Here is a 20,200-nt window from a genome sequence, read left to right on the forward strand (position 1 = left end):
TGCAGCCTTTGCGCTCCCCTTGTTACAGTCTTAATGGAATTTAAACCCTCTCCTTTCTCCTTTCTCCCTTTTTAGTTTAGTCCCTGCGGCTGTTTCCAGTTTTCCACTTTCTCTCCAGCTGCTTTTGGGGAAGGGTGATTTTCCCATATTCTCCCCCCCTCCCCTGTCTCCGTCCTCTCTCTGCCCACAAAAGCAGTTCCCTACCTTTCAGGTTTTCTTGCTCCCCAAGTTCAGCTCTCCACGCCGCGTACCTGCTGAATTCTGTGGTTCAGGTTGTGCAGATTGCTGTGTTAATCCTCCAATCAGTTTTCTAGGTGTGTAGGATGGTTCAGTGTTGATCTGGTTGTATTTCATGGATGCGAGACACACAGAAAGCTTCCATGCTGTCCTGCCATCTTGGCTCCTCCTGAGCATTCTTTTACAAGGGTTTTTTTTTTTTTTTTTTTTGGACATATATTCCCTTCTCTTAAATAAATACTTAGGAGTGGAATTTGTTCATAGGCTCTATGCATGTTTACTTTTTAAAGAAATTTCCAAAGTGTTCTCCAAAGTGGTTGTGCCATTTTAACACAAAGCACTCTTAGGCTTTTCTTGTGTTGAAACAGAAATTGTGAGCACAGAGAGGCATCCAGTCTGGTTACTTTTATGCTATTAGAACTCAAGAGGATATTTTCTATACTGTTTAGAGAAACAAAAAAATTAAGCAAGTAGAATTTCAACAAGAAATGGATGTTATTATTTATACATGTTATTCTTTCCCTTTGCAAATACACACACACACACACACACACACACACACACACACACACGATCTCTGAAAAGTTGCAGAGACCCTGCCAGTTTAAGAACAAGAGTCAATAATAGTCTTTTGCTCACTTCTGCTTCCAATGAGAAGGAAAAACCAGGGGGCTCAGAACCTGTAAAGGGAGTTTGTTCTTGAGTCTCCTTAAATATGGAAAGAATGGAGAACAAAGGCAGTAAGTACTGAACTGAATTTGAGGAGAGGGAGAACTCTGTGGTATTTCTTTGTTCAGTGCTTATATGTGTGTGTTCACGTTGCATCTATTTCTTTCCTGTAGTCTTTTCAAGTATTGAGCGTTACATCTTAAATTTTCCACTTTGTCTTTTAGGCCAAAGAAGCCCTAGAAAATACTGAAGTTCCCGTTGGCTGTCTCATGGTCTACAACAATGAAGTTGTGGGGAAGGGACGAAATGAAGTTAATCAAACCAAAAACGTATGTCAATTGAATAGTATAATTGCAAACATCCAGGTAAAGGTAGGAGTGCCCTGAACTTCATCATAGTTGGTGAGAAGATGGGTCTGTGTAGAGACTTGTAGGTATCAATGGAAGGGTAGTTTCTCTTAACATTTCTTTTTTTGAATGCCTTTTTTTCTGATTATGAAAGTAATACATGTTGGTTTTTTAAAATTTGGAAAATTCAGAAAAACTTAATGGAGCAGTAGAATCTTTGCAGTTAATTTTCTATGTCATGGAGTTTTACTTTAACACCTGAGTGAAACTCAAGAGGGGGTTTTATTACATTGGAGCTTCAATACTAAAGAAATGACTCTAATCTCCATCTTAAGCAAATCTAATATATAGAAATTCCACTTTACAAAACATATCAATTTAACTTGTATCACATTTTTTAGTACCTTGAAATAATGTATTCCTCCTGGTAAATTAAACAATCACCTTCAGTTTATATCTTTGGAGGTATAAAAGGACTGTATAAAGGAAACTGTGTATTAGAGAATTCATGGGATAAAGTCTACCACCTGCTGTCTCTAAACCTACATGTACACTTTAATAGCTTGTGTGCCTTTATATTATTGTGCTTAGGTTGAGGAGTTCATGAATTGAGGCAATACTTCTTGATATCACAACAGTGTGTCATAATTTTATGATTAAAACAAAATAATTTTTAAATGTTTTTATTTATTTTTGAGACAGAGAGAGACAGAGCATGAGCAGGGGAGGGGCAGAGAGAGAGGGAGACACAGAATCTGAAGCAAGCTCCAGGCTCTGAGCTGTCAGCACAGAGCCCGATGCAGGGCTCGAACTCACGGACTGTGAGATCATGACCTGAGCTGAAGTTGGACGCTTAACCGACTGAGCCACCCAGGTGCCCCGTCATAATTTTATGACAAGAAGTACTAGCTGGACTCATGGACAGGTTATAACCATAACATCACTCACACAGACTTTGATTTTATTATTTGATCTTGGGAGTTAGAGAACAAGCTGATGTTGGTAATGGTGCTGTAGGAAATTTAAAGTTTATCCATCATATCTATAAAAAAATAAAATAAAATAAAAAAGAGCACATGCAAACTAGGAACCCAGATTCATCAAAGCAATTATTATGTGGCTATCAAAACATTTGTGAGAGAAGTAATAAGCATAATGTAGCAATTAGTGAATATACAGATACTTGTCTAGGAGTAGAATTCTGTATTTTAAATGATTGTCCTATCTCCCTAATTACATTTTGTGGTTCAGTATGGTATCTTTACATGAGAACTTTGAATGCCGTAACATCATCCATCTATCCCTCCGATGACCTGGGTTTCTTCTGTATCTTGAAATTAGCCTGCATTTATCTTGGTATTCGGTGTCCTATAGAAGATTACCCTATAAAGCAGCATAGAAAAACTCTTAACCCCCAATGAGGAGACCCGAGTCCTACTTTTGGCTCTGATACTACCACCACGCCTTTCACTGCCATCACCTCTTCCAGCGGTGTGTTTTCTACTTGTCCTGACTTAGCTTCTGGCTCTGCACACTAACAGAGAGGTTGATTGCAGTGATTCAGTGTAACGGTTGCTTACAGAGAATTCTGGGGAGACTTGATTCAGTAATTCTGAATTTGATTAAAAAAAAATTTTTTTTAATGTTTATTTATTTTTGACAGAGAGAGAGAGAGAGAGAGAGACAGAGCATGAGTTGGGGAGGGGCAGAGAGAGAGGGAGACACAGAATCCGAAGCAGGCTCCAGGCTCTGAGCTGTCAGCACAGAGCCCGATGCGGGGCTCGAACTCACAAACCGTGAGATCATGACCTGAGCCGAAGTCGGGCGCTCAACCAATTGAGCCACCCAGGCACCCCTGAATTTGATTTTTGAAAAAGCACTGGAGTTGGGGAAACTTTTTAAGCTCCCCAGTTAGGTCTGGTATGCAGGCAGGTTTGGGAACCAGTTCTCTAAGATACCTTACGCTCTGAGTTCATAATTCTGGACCAGCATAGCTTCCACCTGCCTCCAGCTTCCACGGCACCTTGGGCCACTGTGCCACCATTTTCCACACCCTACTCTGTGTCACAGGTTAGCAACTGTTTGCCTCACCAGATTTTATACTTGTTGAGGACAGACTCTTTAACCTCACATAGGATTTAGTACAATGACTTGTTCTTAGCAATCAGCGTAAGTTTATTGACAAGTGTGATCATCTTGAATGTTATTAATAATTACTGCATAGCAGAGTACATATATAGCGTGCAACATCTGCTTCATGTAATTCAGTGTTTTATGAGGTTTACATGCCAGCATACGTTGTTTTACACATGGTGGACCCAAGGCTTAGAGAAGTTATGTAACTTGCCCAAGGCCACATAATGAGTGAGGCCACAGTCAGGATTCAGAGTTAAGTATGGGTATTTCCAAATGCTGTGTGATTTCCCCTGCATTCTCCTACCACCCATGAGGTATCCAAGACTCATACCAAATCTCTGGTTTTCTCTAGAGTCTGCCAGAATATTAAATCTCATTCCAAAGAAAATAGAAGTGATGACATTCCAGTAAACTAAATATGGATTCGCTTAGAGTTAGGTGAGGGATGGCCTTGAAAATATCTGAAATTGGAGCACGTGCTTGTGAAGACTTCAGGCTTCCCCTGGAGTATTCATAAACCCTGGACTCTTTTTTTGTTTTGTTTTGTTTTGAGACTTCTATTCTCCGCGGCATTTAATTGAAACAGCGTCCCCTGAAGTTCTTAGGTACTTAAATAAAAATAGAGCATAAATCACATGGCATCTCAGATTCGCTGTCTTGCATTGGTGAAGCTATGGTACTTGAATCGGGGAATACATTGTCAACTGCTAAGAGTGTCCCTGAAACCCTTACTCATTAAAACATTGGCAGAAACATTAGGCCCGTGTTGGGTACTTATTTTTGAGTGTTTGTAAAACACAGTTACGTGTTGATGCAAGCACCTCTCTTTTTCCAGGCTACTCGACATGCAGAAATGGTGGCCATCGATCAGGCCCTGGACTGGTGCCACCAAAGTGGCAAGAGTCCTTCTGAAGTATTTGAACACACCGTGCTGTATGTCACTGTGGAGCCGTGTATTATGTGTGCAGCTGCTCTCCGCCTGATGAGTATCCTTTGACTTTGTGAGTTCCTGTCTTGGGCCCTTCCTATAAACTTGAAAATGGCCGGACACATAACCTGCTTTGTAATATGTGAAAGCAGACTTATGAAACAAGTTATAAAATATTGTGCCCCTTGGCCAAAAAATATTTAGGAAAGATTTTTAAATAACAAAATTACTTCATTTTATGTCAGTAGACGTAAAACTGTTAACCAAATGAACTAGAGAAAGACACTAAGAGCTAACAAACTGCTGTGGGAGGATAAATCACAAATTAAAGTAGATTATAAAACTGTGTGCAGAGAAAGATCTGAAGAATATGCACCTTTGGATAATAGATTATAGGTGATTTAAATTTTTTCTTTCTGTTTATATGTTTTTGTTTATTTTTGCCATGAGTACCTGTTACAATGTATGAAACGTATTAAGTCAGAGTAAATACCAGGTAAAAAAACACATCACTTATGATACTGTAATTATAAATAAATGGGGAATGAAAAACTCTTTGAATTGTGTCTTTCATAGTAAGCAACACAAATACTGAGTGTAGCAAGTTTGTCTCTAAGATCTTTAAAAAATTATTTGCTAGTTCAAAAACTTAATTTCATACATGCACATTTTTATGTACTTATTTTGCTATGTATGAGTGAAAAAATTCATCACTTTAAAAATAACAGGGGCACCTGGGTGGCGCAGTCGGTTGGGCGGCCGACTTCAGCCAGGTCACGATCTCGCGGTCCGTGAGTTCGAGCCCCGCGTCGGGCTCTGGGCCGATGGCTCAGAGCCTGGAGCCTGTTTCCGATTCTGTGTCTCCCTCTCTCTCTGCCCCTCCCCCGTTCATGCTCTGTCTCTCTCTGTCCCAAAAATAAATAAACGTTGAAAAAAAAAAATTAAAAAAAAAAAAAATAAAAATAACAGAGGGTTTTGAGTATGATAACATGTATGTACAGTCTTTACTTTGTAAAAGGGGAGTTAGAGTCCCCTTACTTAGCCCCCACTTACTAGAGTCCCCTTACTTAGCCCCTCCCCAACCTGACTTATGGCGTGGCTCAGCCTTAGTCTGTTTTATATTGGGGCACATGTTGCATTTTATTTGGGGAAAGAATAGGGAACAATCCCATTTTTATGTATTTATTTATTTTTATTATTATTTAAAAAAATTAACATTTATTAATTTTTGAGAGACAGAGAGAGCAGAGCATGAGTGGGGGAGGGGCAGAGAGAGAGGGAGACACAGAATCCGAAGCAGGCTCCAGGCTCCGAGCTGTCAGCACAGAGCCTGATGTGGGGCCGGAACTCATGGACTGTGAGATCATGACCTGAGCCGAAGTCGGATGCTCAACTGACTGAGCCACCCAGGTGCCACCAACAATCCTATTTTTAAAAGGTGCAAATCCCTGGATTAAATTCCTACTTCCTTTCTGGCTCCAGTTCCCTAATGGATTCACAGAAAGTAGGTTAGGAAAGACTAGAGAGAATACCAAACTGTGAATATTTAGTAACCATGTATTCGGTTTTTATTATTTGCAGTTGTGAGATGTTAGTTCCTAAATCCTTTAGACCTCCTTCTTTTGTGTAACTGGATTGTCTGATTTTTAAGACTAAGCCTACGCTTAACTTTTTTTTTTTTCAACGTTTATTTATTTTTGGGACAGAGAGAGACAGAGCATGAACGGGGGAGGGGCAGAGAGAGAGGGAGACACAGAATTGGAAACAGGCTCCAGGCTCTGAGCCATCAGCCCAGAGCCTGACGCGGGGCTCGAACTCACGGACCGCGAGATCGTGACCTGGCCGAAGTCGGACGCTTATCCGACTGCGCCACCCAGGCGCCCCTTAACTTTTTAAAAGTAGCCTGAACTTCCCTCTCCCGGCTGGCTGGTATAAACCTACCCTGGTCTTGTCACTGTACACACCTGAACTGCACATTGGCTTCGGGACCTTAATTCTTTCCCATAAATTCCACTGGTGGTATATGGCTGTCAGAACGAACGATTTGGTGGTTGTGGCTCTGTTCTAAATATTGCCTCTGCTGATTTACCAAATACTGGGAGACCATTTCAGGTAATATGACCTGCTAATGTTTCCTCTTTCTTTCTCATTCCTTTGATTTCTGTATGGGCTCAGGAATTGTTCAAGTGTGGTCAGTATACCAAAGAGTCATGCTAGGACCAGGCAGACTCTGGGACCACTAGTCAAGTTCATTTATGCCTCAGTATAAGATGACAGGTAATCATTTCCAGGTAAGTGCTTGGCTCTCTTAATTAACAGAACCTTTCCAGAAGGAAAGTCCCCAACCTTCCAGGGTGTCTCTCCTGACAGTCTTTACCAACACCTTCAGGGATGTTTGGAGACGTGGTCACAGTTGGCATTTTCACTCAGTGCGTGTCCCCAGCTCTGTGCTGTACTGAGTTTAGGAGAAGCTTGGACTCTGTCAGTAACAGTACTGCTATTTACAGTGCACACACAATATTTTTGCACTTAGCCAATCATTTTGCTTTATCACTATGTACCATTTTTGGTGTGTAGCAATTAATACCTGTGTTTTCATTATTTGTTCCCCCTGCCTTTTCAGTACTGAAATTTCCCCCAGGCCCTAGGGTCCACATTGTTTTTGTTTTCCCTTAAAAATTCTACTTTCCCTTTAATCTTGCCACCTCTCCCCAAGTGTTTATGTTTAAGGCTATGAGCAGTGGGAATTTGTATTTCCGAGTTTGGCCTGTAGATACATATCGTTTTTCATAAACCGGTGTGATGTTTTTTTTTTTCTCCAAAGTTAATCCTGAAGTATTATGTTTTAAAATGAAAAGTATTTAACAAAGGCTTGACATGGTGGGCAGTTAACTTCAAAGACCTCAGATATTCTTACAAGACCTCAGATATTCTTAGGAGAATACCAAGTACCTATGAAGGGCTAAATTTGGCTGAATCCCACTGAGAACAAGTTTTGGAAAACATTCTATTTTGAGTTTTTCCAGCTGAACATTAGCTTTCCTAACGACTTCTGTGTATTTGAGAATAGATAACTTTTAACATCACATCGGAAAAGAAATTATAATTGAACAACAGAGAATAAATAATACTATCAGCTTGACCATTAAAAAAATCTTCAGGGTGCCTGGGTGGCTCAGTTTCGGCTCAGGTCATGACCTCACGGCCCGTGAGTTCAAGCCCCACATGGGGTGAGCTCGAGTCCCACTTCGGGGGAGCTCGTGCCCTGCTTTGGGGGAGCACAGGCCCCACTTTGGATGAGCATGAGCACAGCTTCTCTCTCTCTCTCTCTCTCTCTGCCCTCCCTCGCTCACTTGCATCCTCTCTCTCTCTCTGTCTCTCAAATAAATAAAATAAAAAATAATGTGCAAAGTGATTTCATTTTTCCCAATCGCTTCTGTTAGTAGCTCAGGTTTTATTTACATAACTCTTTGCAAGTAAATTGCTGACCCTGTACTTCACTTATGAAAAAGATCTAAAGAATTTCTCAAAGCTCCTGGGCAGAACAAGGATGAGCCCTTGGATATCAGACATAGGTAGAAAATTTCTCTCCAACACGTCAGTGACGCTGAGTGCCCAAACAGTCCTCTCTTATACGTCTCTGCACAGAGTTGATCTCTCTGAACCAAAGAATAAGATCATAGTGTGTGTACTTGGACTAATTGGTCCCAGTGAAAGGAGTGACCAGTATTTGAAGCCGTATCTCCAGGTCTGATGCCAAATTATGTTGTTTTTGTTTTTAAGTGTTTGAAATTCTAAGGAAACATTGACACCCTAGGCTTCTGGATCCTGTGTTTTCTTCCTTTATTTGGTTGGTTCAGGTAGGGGGGCGGGTGTGGGAGGTGGGATACTGTTTTTGTATTGCAGAATCATTGATCCTTTAATGCTATATTATAAGCTGAATTAAGCTCATAGAGGAGACCTGCAGAACTATTCTTTTCAGAGAAGATAGTGATTGTTTATGATACGTACCTGCTCCATTTTTAAAAGTTTATTTTAATAAGAATGTGTGCTTTTTATTAAAGTCACAATTTATTGCTATAATGAATAGTTGAAAATATTGTCTTGGTATCTTAGAGTGATGCAATTTCCTTCTCCATCTGTAACTCAGTGAGTCTCATCCCAGACTGCATATTGTAGAGCTTTTTAAGTGTGCCTGTGGGAGGTCCCTGCCCCAGACCAACTGTATAAGGTGAGAGGGTGGAGGAGGTGGAATATTAGTATTTTCTTCAGAGAGTTCCCAGTCGATTCCACTGAGCAGCCAAGGTGGAGGACCACTGCTTTGACCTCACAGGAGGGGAGAGTGCTTTGTGCTTGTTTGGTGCTCATGAGAACATGAGGAGAGGTGGGAGCTCTGAGGAGCACAAAAAGTGTAGCGTGAAGAGAATGGGACTGACCCACCATGGTTAGAATGGTCTGAGAAGGTTGTGAGAACAGAGAAGCCAAAGGAGGAGAGAGCTCTAAAAAGAAGCGAGAATGGTCAGTAGTCTCCACCACTGCAGAGAGTTGAGGACAATGGAAAGGAAACCAGTGTTTTGGTCAGTAGGGGCCCTTGGGAGATCTGGGAGCACAAGCCAGCATGGATGAGATTGAAGAGGAAACGAGAACCACACAAGTGATGGCCAGGAGTCTGTGGGAGCAGCAGGGTAGTAGCAGGGTAGTAGCTTGCTTGAGGGGCAGGGTCAAAGGAAGGTTATTGGGATATTTTTCCCCCCAGCTTTACTGAGATGTAATCGACATATAACATTGTGTGAAGTTTAAGGTGTACAGTGAGATGATTTGTTAGACGTATAGATTGTGAAATGTTTACCACAATAAAGTTAGTTAACACACCATTCACCTCACATAATTACCATTTTGTTGTTATGGTCAGAACATTTAAGCTCTATTCTCTTCACAGCTTTTAAGTACACAATACAGTGTTGTTAACTATAGTCACTGTGCTGTTCCTTAGATCCTCACCTTATAGAACTTACCTTATAGTTGAAAGTTTGTACCCTTTGCACTGTCTCTTCATTCTCCACAACCCCCACCCCTCCACCCCTGGCAACTACCATTCTACTCTTTGCTTCTATAATTAGAATGTTCTCTTTCTCTCTCTCTCTGTATATATATGTGTGTGTGTGTGTGTGTGTGTGTGTGTGTGTGTGTGTGTGTGTGTATACACGCACATATATAATATATAATAAATATATAATATGTATATTTTAATACATATGCAATAGAATATTATTCAGCCATAAAAAAGAAGGAAATCCTGCCATTTAGGACAACATGAATGGACCTTGAGGGCATTATGCCAAGTGAAAGAAATCAAACAGAGAAAGACAAATACTATATGATCTTTTTTTTTTTTTAAGTTTATTTATTTTGAGAGAGAGAGGGTGTGTGTGTACAAGTAGGAGGGGCAGAGAGAGAGGGAGAGAGGGAATCCCACACAGGCTCTATATTGTCTGCACAGAGCCCAACGAGGGGCTTGAATTCACAAACCATGAGATCATGACCTGAGACAAAGTCAAGAGTTGGACGCTTAACCCAGGTACCCCTGATGATCCTTCTTATATGTGCAATCTAAAAACATTAAACTCGTAAAGGTCTTCTTCTGATGGGGAAGGTTTATTCAGGCTTCATAGGTCCAGGTAAGAGCTGACTGAAGGCAGAAGGGAAAAGGAGGTTCATTCTGAGCAGCAGACCATGCTCGCCAGGCCCTTGTGCTGGCACTCACTAGCTGCTTCCCCTCCAGTAGCTGCTTCTGGGTATGCCTCCATGGAGTCTCTGTTCATTTTTTCATTTCGTGCATCTTAGAAGGATGCAGCATATCGAGTTCAAACTCGTGTAACACACCTTCAAAGCCCTGTATATTTTGACCTCCTTTTCTCTCTTGAATTTCTTTACCTATAGGCCCCCTACCCCCCATTAGTTGGATTCCTCCCACAACCCAAGCTCATTATTACTCTTTCCCTGAAATGCTGTGTTCAGCCTCTTTAAATAATTGCTGTCTTTAAGGCAAGTTCAAGGTTCATCCTCATGTAGTGTTTTATACATAATTTCACTCCTTACCATTATCGTAATTTCTTACTCTTTCACTTAATCGATCTTTTCTCTCTAGTTAGATACCAAAGATAGATCCAATTAAATCCTTTCGAAAACATCCACTACAGTAAAGATCAACACTTTTTTTTCTGTAAAGAGCCTAATAGTAAATATGTTAGCCTTTGTGAGCCACTCACGTCTGTGTCACATCGCCGCCGCCTCCTCCTCCTCCTCCTCCTCCTTCTTCTTCTTCTTTTTTAAATTTTTTACAACCCTTTAAAAATATAAAAATCATACTTAGTTGATCATTTTTAGCTGCGGACTACCAACTATAGCTCTATAGCATCAAACGCTTAATGGGCAACAGTGAATAAGGGTCGAAAAACATAGCAGATGCTTAACAAATTCTTATGATGTGTCAGGTATTTAACAGGTGTTATTTTATGTAATCTTATTTACTCTTCCTGAAACCCTTCTGAGGTAAGTGCTGTAATTACCTACACTGTACGCATGAGGCAGCTGAGGCACAGTACCCAAGATCACATAGCTGGTAACTTCAATAGTAGTTGATTGAGAAATAATAGTTGACTGGAGCGCGGTTTGAGTCTGTACTTGATTCTCTTGGAAATGTACTTCCTTACCTGCATCACTGCTGTCCCCCAATTGCTGTTTGTATGGGATACAGGCCACAGTTTCATTGGGCGATATTCATCCTCAATCTTCTAATTTCAACAGTGCATTCCTGGATATCGGGCCGAGGAAGCAGTGGAAATGTTGAAGACCTTCTACAAACAGGAAAATCCAAATGGTCAGTTTTCCCTTTGCTGTACATGATGTAACCTCACTTAAGACAAAGCTGTGTGAACAGAGTCTGACATGGGCCCTCCTCTTCATTTTCTCTCTCTCTTTTTTTTTTTTTTTGCTATTCTTTTCACAGCACCAAAATCAAAAGTTCGGAAAAAGGAATGTCCGAAACCTTGAACTTGTTCTGAGGGAAGGCTGATTGATGCCCCTTGACGACATTCTTGGACTGAAAGTTGTTGACATGATTGAATCATACGTTCATATGTGCCCTCAACCCGTGGGAAAATTATCTCCCATTATTTGCTGTGTTCAGGGAACAAATTAGCACTTTTTAAAAGTCTGACAGTTGTTGACAATGGTTAGCTTTTCCATAAGCTTAAAGAACATTGTAAGAAGGGGATAAAAATAAAGATTGAAATTTTAGAAATTAGTAAGCAGTGCATGCTCTTCCTGCCAAAATCATTGTGCCTGGGCCAGGAAAGTCCTGAGTTTCAGTGAATGTGTATCCAGACCCAGTTACCTGGCATGTGTCCGGACTGGAGTGTGCCACACTGTGGACACCTGCTTTCGGCCTGGCTTTTCAGAATCGGGTCCTTCATTCTTTGCAGCTACTGTGTCCTCCCAGGGTGTTGAGGGCCCGTGACTTTCTTTTTTTTTTTTTTTTTTTCAACGTTTATTTATTTTTGGGACAGAGAGAGACAGAGCATGAACGGGGGAGGGGCAGAGAGAGAGGGAGACACAGAACCGGAAGCAGGCTCCAGGCTCTGAGCCATCAGCCCAGAGCCCGACGCGGGGCTCGAACTCATGGACCGCGAGATCGTGACCTGGCTGAAGTCGGACGCTCAACCGACTGCGCCACCCAGGCGCCCCTAGGGCCCGTGACTTTCTACACTTGATCTTAGCCAAAAGGCCAAGAAGCGATGAGGGCCTGTGACTTTCTTGGAATTTGTCTATGAGTTGTATACATATAGATTATGATTGTGTGTGCCTCAGAACTGATTTCTTTTTGCTTTTATAAAGCAGTTCGAGAAAATGCATACTTTTAAAAACAAGTACGTGTCATTTTTAAATTATAGCATATTGCTATAATTTAAAAACAAGTACGTGTCATTTTTAAATTATAGCATATTGCTATAATAAAACCTTATGCCTTCTTTGAAGATGAAGATGAATATTTTCTTAAAAGATAAAAGCAGAAATGAGACAATTCCTTCTTTATTAGCAAGCAGCTACACTATGCCAAGCTCCATTTGTTCATCAAATCAGTGAGCAAAATGATGAATCCTGCCCTCATGGAGCTGATATTCTAGCAGGGGGAGACAGATAATACGCCTGATAGATTATACAGTACGTTAGAGGGTCTTAAGGGTCATGGCAACAAGAAGAGAACAGGGGATGGGTGTGCCATTTGGTGTTGGGACTGCTGGTTGCATGATTAAATAGAATGGCTTTATTTACTCTGAAATCAAATTGTTATTTCTTTTTATAAAAGTCCAGACTTAGAATTTAAAACCTAAAATTGAAAAATGGGCACACAACCCTGGGAAGGGTCTCCCCAGCCGGAAGTCCCAGACACTCAATACTTTCTGACCACACTAAGGGTTGGCACCCATGGAAAAACAGCTCTGTAGAAGAACCACACTGGGGTGCTCTGCGTCTGCCCAGAAGGGGGCCTCACTGTTCCACCAGAAGCCCAGCTCCAGGCTCCTGTTGCATTTCTTCAGTGGATTCATTTCCTTGATGCAAAGCATCTGCATTTGTTGGTTCTGCCATTTGAGTGATGTCTGACTTGTTTGTTTTGAATTACATTACAGGCTGGAATGTAATTGTGGTGAAAGTATTTTTATATTGCTGAGAGTAGCAGCTAATCACAGTTACATGCTTCAGAAGATTTATAATTGCTTGGTTTTGTACGTGTGTGTTTTTAACTGCATTTGAGAAATTTGATGGAGAAGAATATGCATGATTTTTAAATTTATAATAATGTTACATGTAACTTGTCTTCAATTTCACCTACTTTAAAAATTATCTTCTCATTAAACTTTAGTGCTTTGACTAGTTGATTCCTTTTTGCAGTTGGTCATGATTCATTTCTGGCTTCTTATGCTTTTCTGCAAGCAGACTTGATTGCACTTAATGTCTTCATATCATCGTTTTCTCAGGGATTATTTGTAGACAAAAAACCTGGAATCTTTCCTCTGGTACCAGTAAGTACCAGTAAGTCTGGCTATCAAGTAGGTTCTTGGTAAATATTTGTTAAATAACTTTATTGAATAATAATAACCTTTTGATTCTGTCTCCAGTGATGACCTTATAGAAAAGTCTTTCCTATGTTTTTGGTCTTAGGCATTGTTCCCTCTACTGCTTTTGGGGAAGTAATCATTTTAGATGGCACATTGCGGGTTGGAGCTCAGCACCTCCAGTGCTGATATAGGAACATTGTGAGGTCATGGACATTGAGACTATGGGATTCTGATGGCAGTTTCAAATTGGTGGAGAGTTTTGGATATATGATGATGTAATGCTGCCTCCTGAGTTCCACATCTCCAGCTACTTAGACATGGCTTAAAATATTGGGATGGTCCAGTTCAAAAGATTGAATCCAATTGATTGACATTAGTGCCTGTCTAAAAGACTAGCTGAGAGACTTGTTCTGTGCATGGGATGATTCTGGAAGTTGTAGGATATGAGAAGGTTTTAGAACCAAGGCCCTGTTTGGAGGAATTAGTAGGAAATGATTGCATCTAAGTTGCTAGAGTAGCCAGTGTTTGCTGGTCTTTGCAATGGACTCGGCGGAGAACGGATGGTGTGTAATGCTTTGGCAAGCTTCAATCACTGATAAAAAATTATGTTAAAATATCTTTCCACTTTCTTGTTACTTGGCACAAGCATCTCTTCCTGTGTTGCATTTGGAATATTATGGAGGGAAAACAGATAGCCAAGAATGCCAACTTAGGCGTAGGCAAGAACTGTTAATTTTTCTTTAAGTTTTCTATTTGCAAATAATCTCAAACTTACCAACTAATAATTTAACAATTTATACCTTTAGCTTTATCATTGGCTGTATTTATTCTCGCTCTTTCCCAATCTATTTATCTATCTATCTAGATGTATGTATGAATGTATATAATTGTTCTTCTGACCCATTTGGTAGAAAGTTACATCACACATCATGACCCTTTGCCCTGAAATGTTTCTGTATTTCCTAAGCATAGGATATTCTCTTATGTAATCATAGTATAGTTATTGGCTTCAGCATATTTAACATTAATACAATACTTTTTTTTTTTTTTTTAATTTACATCCAAGTTAGTTAGCATATAGTGCAATAATGCTTTCAGGAGTAGATTCCAGTGATTCATCCCTTATGTCTAACACTCAGTGCTCATCCCAACCAGTGTCTTCCTTAATGTCCCTAACCATTTAGCCCAGCCCCCCACCCACAACCCCTCCAGTAACCCTCAGTTTGTTCTCTATACTTAAAAGTCTCTTATGTTTTGTCCCCCTCCCTGTTTTTATGTTATTTTTGCTTCTCTTCCCTTATGTTCATCTGTTTTGTATCTTAAATTCCACATATGAGTGAAGTTATACGATACTTGTCTTTCTCTAATTTCGCTTAGCATAATGCCTTCTAGTTCCATCCATGTTGTTGCAAATGGCAAGATTTCATTCTTTCTGATTGCTGAGTAATACTCCATTGTATGTATGTGTGTATGTGTATATACCACATCTTATTTATCCATTCATCTGTTGATAGACATTTGGGCCCTTTCCATACTTTGACTATTGTTGATAGCACTGCTATAAACATTGGGGTGTATGTGCCTCTTCAGAACAGCATACCTGTATCCCTTGGATAAGTACCTAGTAGTGCAATTGCTGGGTCATAGGATAGTTCTATTTTTTAACATTAATATAATACTTTTATCTAATATACTGTTTGTATTCTAATATTGTCAGTTGACCCCATAGTGTCCTTTAGAGAATTTTCCCCATCTCTCCTGCCATATTGGAAGATTCTAGGGTCAGATATCTTATTTAATTGCCATGTATCTTCAGCTTATTTGAATCTAGAACACTTCCATGGCTTCTCTTGGCCTTTTATGACACTGACATTTTAAAAATCATTCTGCCCTGCCCCTATCAACTTTTCTTTTAAAAAAAAATTTTTTTTAAATGTTTATTTATTTACTTTTGAGAGACAGAGAGGGAGCACAAGCTGGGGAGGGACAGAGAGAGAAGGATATACAGAATCCTTAGCAGGCTCCAAGCTCCAAGCTCCAGCACAGAACCTGATGTGGGGCTCGAATCCACAGACTGTGAGATCATGACCTGAGCTGAAATCGGACGCTTAACCGACTGACCCACCCAGGCGCCCTTTCTCTTTTTTTAATAATGGTGTTTTCTCATGATTGGATTCAGGTTATGTGTTTTAGGTGATTTTATATTCTCAGAATATCACATCTGAAGACACCCAAAGGCCATGAAGTCCTCACTGGTGATGTTAATTTTGGTCACCTGGATAGTTTTGATTACCTGATTTCTACACTATATAATAATTTTTTTTCCTCCCTTGCAATGAATAATAAGTCCAAGGAGAGAAACTTAAATTTTTTTTTTTATGTTTATTTTTGAGAGAGAGAGAGAGAGACAGAGCGTGAGTGGGTGAGGGGCAGAGAAAGGGAGATACAGAATCCAAAGTAGGCTCCAAGCTCTGAGCTTCCAGCACAGAGCCTGACGTGGAGCTCGAACCCATGAACTGTGAGATCATGACCTGAGAGAAGTTGGGCACTTAACCGACTGAGCCACCCAGGTGCCCTGAGAAACTTAAATTTGTAAAAGAAAATGCATTTGACATTAGTGGAAAGAAGGAGATGAAGTCAGTGATCTCAATTGCAAAGCAACTGTTAGGTTATTTGATTGCAATCTTTCTTTTTTATTATGTCTGCTGAAATTCACAAAATTCTTTTTGTAATAAGAATGTTTTATTATTTTTTAAAGCTTTATTTATTTATTTATTTATTTATACCCAACGTGGGGCTTGAACTCATGACTCCAAGATCAAGAGTCACATGCTCTGACTGAGCCAACTAAGCACCCCAAGAATATTTTAAATGAGGACGTCTTACTAAAAATTAAAAGGAAGCCTCAAATAAATAACTTCTTTCTCTCCTGATCTCAGTAAAACTAATACTTAGATCAATTTAATTATATCTGATAAGAGAGATTTCTGGAAAAACAGGTCTGAGATGTTTCTGGTTTCAGGGATTACCTGTAGTAATCCAATAGGATGTATAATTTAGGTAGGTAGTCATTGGCCATAAAAGCAGAATTCTCTTGGGTTTCCATAGAGACATCTAGACTTAAAATGTTTTAAGCACTGCTGCTTTTAAAATGGGTGTCGGTAAAAATAGCAAAAAACCAAGGCTCTTAAAAAAATCATTAAAAAAATTTTAAAGTAGTAAAGTTCCTGGTTAAAAATCCACGTGGAAGCCAAAGCTTGTCCTCAGTCATTCTGCATCAACTGGCCTTGAATAGCCTTGGGGAAAAGAGGCATCAAGAACTGGTTTCTCTGCCTTTTGGCAAAGGAGTGAGACTACACTGACTTCTAGAAAGACAACTACCAACTATTTTCTTATTCCGTAAATTGTTAATTGTGTGTGGTGAAGAAAGGGGTGATGGGTGATGTTATTTTTATGGATAAGACTGGCATTAAATTCTGGTGAAAGTTTGACATCTTTTGGATCTTATGTTTTTTCAGGTTGAGCTAATAAAAACAGGCTCCTGGGATTGTTTCACACTTTATTTTTAAGTGAATATTGAGCTAAACACCACTTGTTGATGATTATTAGGGAGATTTGTTGTGTGGTTGAAGAAGCATGAACTTATGAGTCTAGAACAGGAGTCAGCAAAATATGGCTCGTGGGTCAAGCCCAACCTGCTGCCTCTTTTGGTACCACTAACAAGTTAAAAATGGTTTTATGTTTTGAAATGGTTGGGGGGGGGGGAATCAAAAGAAGAATGTAGTGACCTGTGAACATCATATGAAATTCAAATTTTAGTGTCCACAAATTAAGTTTTATTAGAACACAGTCATGCCGTTTTGTTTTCGTGTTGTTTGAAGCTGCCTCTGTGCTACATTGCAGAGCTGAGTGATGGTGACAGACACCTATGGCTCCCAAAGCCTAAAGCATTTAAATATGTCTGGCTCTTTAGGAAAATGTTTGCTACCCCTGGTCTAGAGGATATAAAATGTTGAGGTTCATTCTCTAAGGTGCTTGTTACAGTTCTCTGACATTGGAACTGAATAATGTGGCTCATTGTGTAGTGGTGGTTAATTGCTTTAGTACCATTTTAAAAATATTATTCGTTTATTTTTTAATTTACATCCAAGTTAGCATGTAGTGCGACAATGATTTCAGTAGATTCCTTAATGCCCCTTACCCATTTAGCCCACCCACCCTCCCACAATCCCTCCAGCAACCCTCAGTTTGTTCTCTGTATTTAAGAGTCTCTTATAGTTTGTCTCCCTCCCTGTTTTTATATTATTTTTGCTTCCCTTCCCTTATGTTCATCTGTTCTGTGTCTTAAAGTCCTCATATGAATGAAGTCATATGATACTTGTCTTTCTCTGACTAATTTCGCTTAACATAATACCCTCTAGTTCCATCAATCTTGCAAGTAGCAAGATTTCATTCTTTTTGATTGCCAAGTAATACTCCATTGCATATATATACCACATCTTCTTTATCCATTTATCCATCAGTGCACATTTGGGTTCTTTCCATACTTTGGCTATTGTTAATAGTTCTGCTATAAATATTGGGGTGCGTGTGCCCCTTCAAAACAGCATTCCTGTGTCCCGTGGGTAAATGCCTAGTAGTGCAATTGCTGGGTCATAGGGTAGTTCTATTTTCAATTTTTTGAGGAAACTCCATACTATTTTCCAGAGTGGCTGCACCAGTTTGCATTCCCACCAGCAGTGCGAAAGAGATCCTCTTTCTCTGCATCCTTGCCAAGATCTGTTGTTGTCTGAGTTGTTAATGTTAGCCATTCTGACAGGTGTGAGGTAGTATCTCATTGTGGTTTTGATTTGTATTTCCCTGATGATGAGTGATGTGGAGCATTTTTCCATGTGTCGGTTGGCCATCTGGATGTCTTCTTTGGAGAAGTGTCTGTTCATGTCTTTTGCTCAGTTCTTCACTGGACTATTTATTTTTTGGATGTTGAGTTTGATAAGTTCTTTATAGATTTTGGATACTAACCCTTTATCTGATATGTCATTTGGAAATATCTTCTCCCATTCTGTTGGTTGCCTTTTAGTTTTGCTGATTGTTTCCTTCGCTGTGCAGAAGCTTTTTATTTTGATGAGGTCCCAATAGTTCATTTTTGCTTTTGTTTCCCTTTCCTCTGGAGATGTGTTGAGTAAGAAGTTGCTGTGGCCAAGGTCAAAGAAGTTTTTACCTGCTTTCTCCTTGAGGATTTTGATGGCTTCTTGTCTTACGTTTAGGTTTTTCATCCATTTTGAGGTGTTTTTGTGTATGGTGTAAGAAAGTTAGTACCATGATTTTTTGAAAAAGTCAGTTTATAAATATGAAAGAGAAATCCAAGATCCTAAAATACTTACTCTGACTTAGGATATTTTGTGTGTGTGTGTGTGTGTGTGTGTGTGTGTGTGTGTGTGTTTAGTTTATTTATTTTTAGTTAGAGAAAGTGCAAATGGAGCAGGGGCAGAGAGGGAGAGAGAGAATCCCAGGCAGGTTCCACACTATCAGTGTGGAGTCCGACGTGGGACTGGAGCTCATGAACCGTGAGATCATGAACTGAGCAGAAGTCTAACACTTAACTGACTGAGCCACCCAGGCGCCCTTGACTTAGAATATTTTGTTTCCTTACATATACTTTAAGAGAATGGCAAGGAGAAAAGACAATTTATCAATTTTGTGGGGTAAGAATATATATTTTATTTATGGTTGTCATATTAAAAATATTACCAAATACTTATCTGTAAGAAGTTACTCTAATGGCAGAAATCTATTGGACCCTTTTAAGTATTTATTTTTGAGAGAAAGAGAGCTCAAGTGGGACGAGAAGGCAGAAAGAGAGAGAGAGAGAGAGAGAGAGAGAGAGAGAGACTCTCAAGCAGACTCTGCACTATCAGCACAGAGCCTGATGCAGGGCTTGATCTCACAAACTGTGAGATCATGACCTGAGCTGAAGCCAAGAGTCGGATGCTTAACCAACTGAGCCACCCAGGCACCCTGGACCCTTTAAAAAAACCGAGACTCAAATAGAAACTATCTTCATACCGTTCCCATCACTGTGCCTTCCCCGGTTTTCTCTGTAACAGGCTTGGTAACCCTTTGGTACTAGAATTACATACACTGAGTTTGAAGAAAAGACAAAGAATAAACAATAGGAATTTTGGTTTTTTACTCACCATTGAGCTCAGGACAAAGCCTTTCATGTAACAGACAAATACTATGTGTAAATTCTACGTTGCACAGGAAAGCAGGATTTGGAGGAGACGTGGAGAAGGAGGAAAGGCTGGGCCCAGAGAGGCTGGTGGGGTTTGGAAAGTAGGTGGGAGGGTGAGGGGCAGGATATGCAGTGTTAGAATAGAAGATGACAATCATGTGAAGACACAGGGAAGGGATGCTTGGGCCAAGTTATCATGAGTAAGATCTACTTTCCTCTGAGAAGGGGGTAATTTTTCCTTTCTTTTTGATGTGTGATTTCATACCTGTTCCCGGAGTATGTGTGTTTTGGGGTGGGGCATTGCTGGCGACAAACGTCTTGACACTATGGTCACTGAGGTAAGGAGACAAATTACATCACTAAGCCAGATTTGAGCTAGGGGGATGGAGTGTGTCAATAATAGAAGCTAATATTCACTTAGAACTTGCCAGGCTCTATTCATCTGTTCCCTTATTAATCCTTGTAACAACCCTCTGAGTCAGTACTGTTATCATCTCTGCTTTACATCAAGGAAACTGAGGCACAGGGA

At 40.0% G+C, this 20,200-nt stretch overlaps 1 protein-coding gene across 3 annotated transcripts in view; it reads left to right on the forward strand.

The window, feature by feature from the left end:
• The window catches only part of ADAT2 (adenosine deaminase tRNA specific 2), a 49,170-nt gene that overhangs the window by 17,981 nt on the left and 10,989 nt on the right, over positions 1–20,200 (forward strand). For 2 of the 3 annotated variants that reach the window (XM_040449007.1, XM_040449009.1), the window contains exons 2-5: positions 1,131–1,235; positions 4,225–4,375; positions 6,323–6,429; positions 11,125–11,197. In XM_040449007.1, coding sequence (XP_040304941.1) covers positions 1,131–1,235; positions 4,225–4,375; positions 6,323–6,429; positions 11,125–11,197 — 436 coding nt within the window. Of the gene's footprint in view, positions 1–1,130; positions 1,236–4,224; positions 4,376–6,322; positions 6,430–11,124; positions 11,198–11,326; positions 11,624–20,200 lie in introns of those variants that run through there. The other variant, XM_040449010.1, reaches the window with a different exon arrangement.

The sequence above is a fragment of the Herpailurus yagouaroundi genome, unplaced genomic scaffold, assembly GCF_014898765.1.
Source record: "Herpailurus yagouaroundi ecotype Mexico unplaced genomic scaffold, PumYag 198, whole genome shotgun sequence".
NCBI classification, from domain to species: domain Eukaryota; kingdom Metazoa; phylum Chordata; class Mammalia; order Carnivora; family Felidae; genus Herpailurus; species Herpailurus yagouaroundi.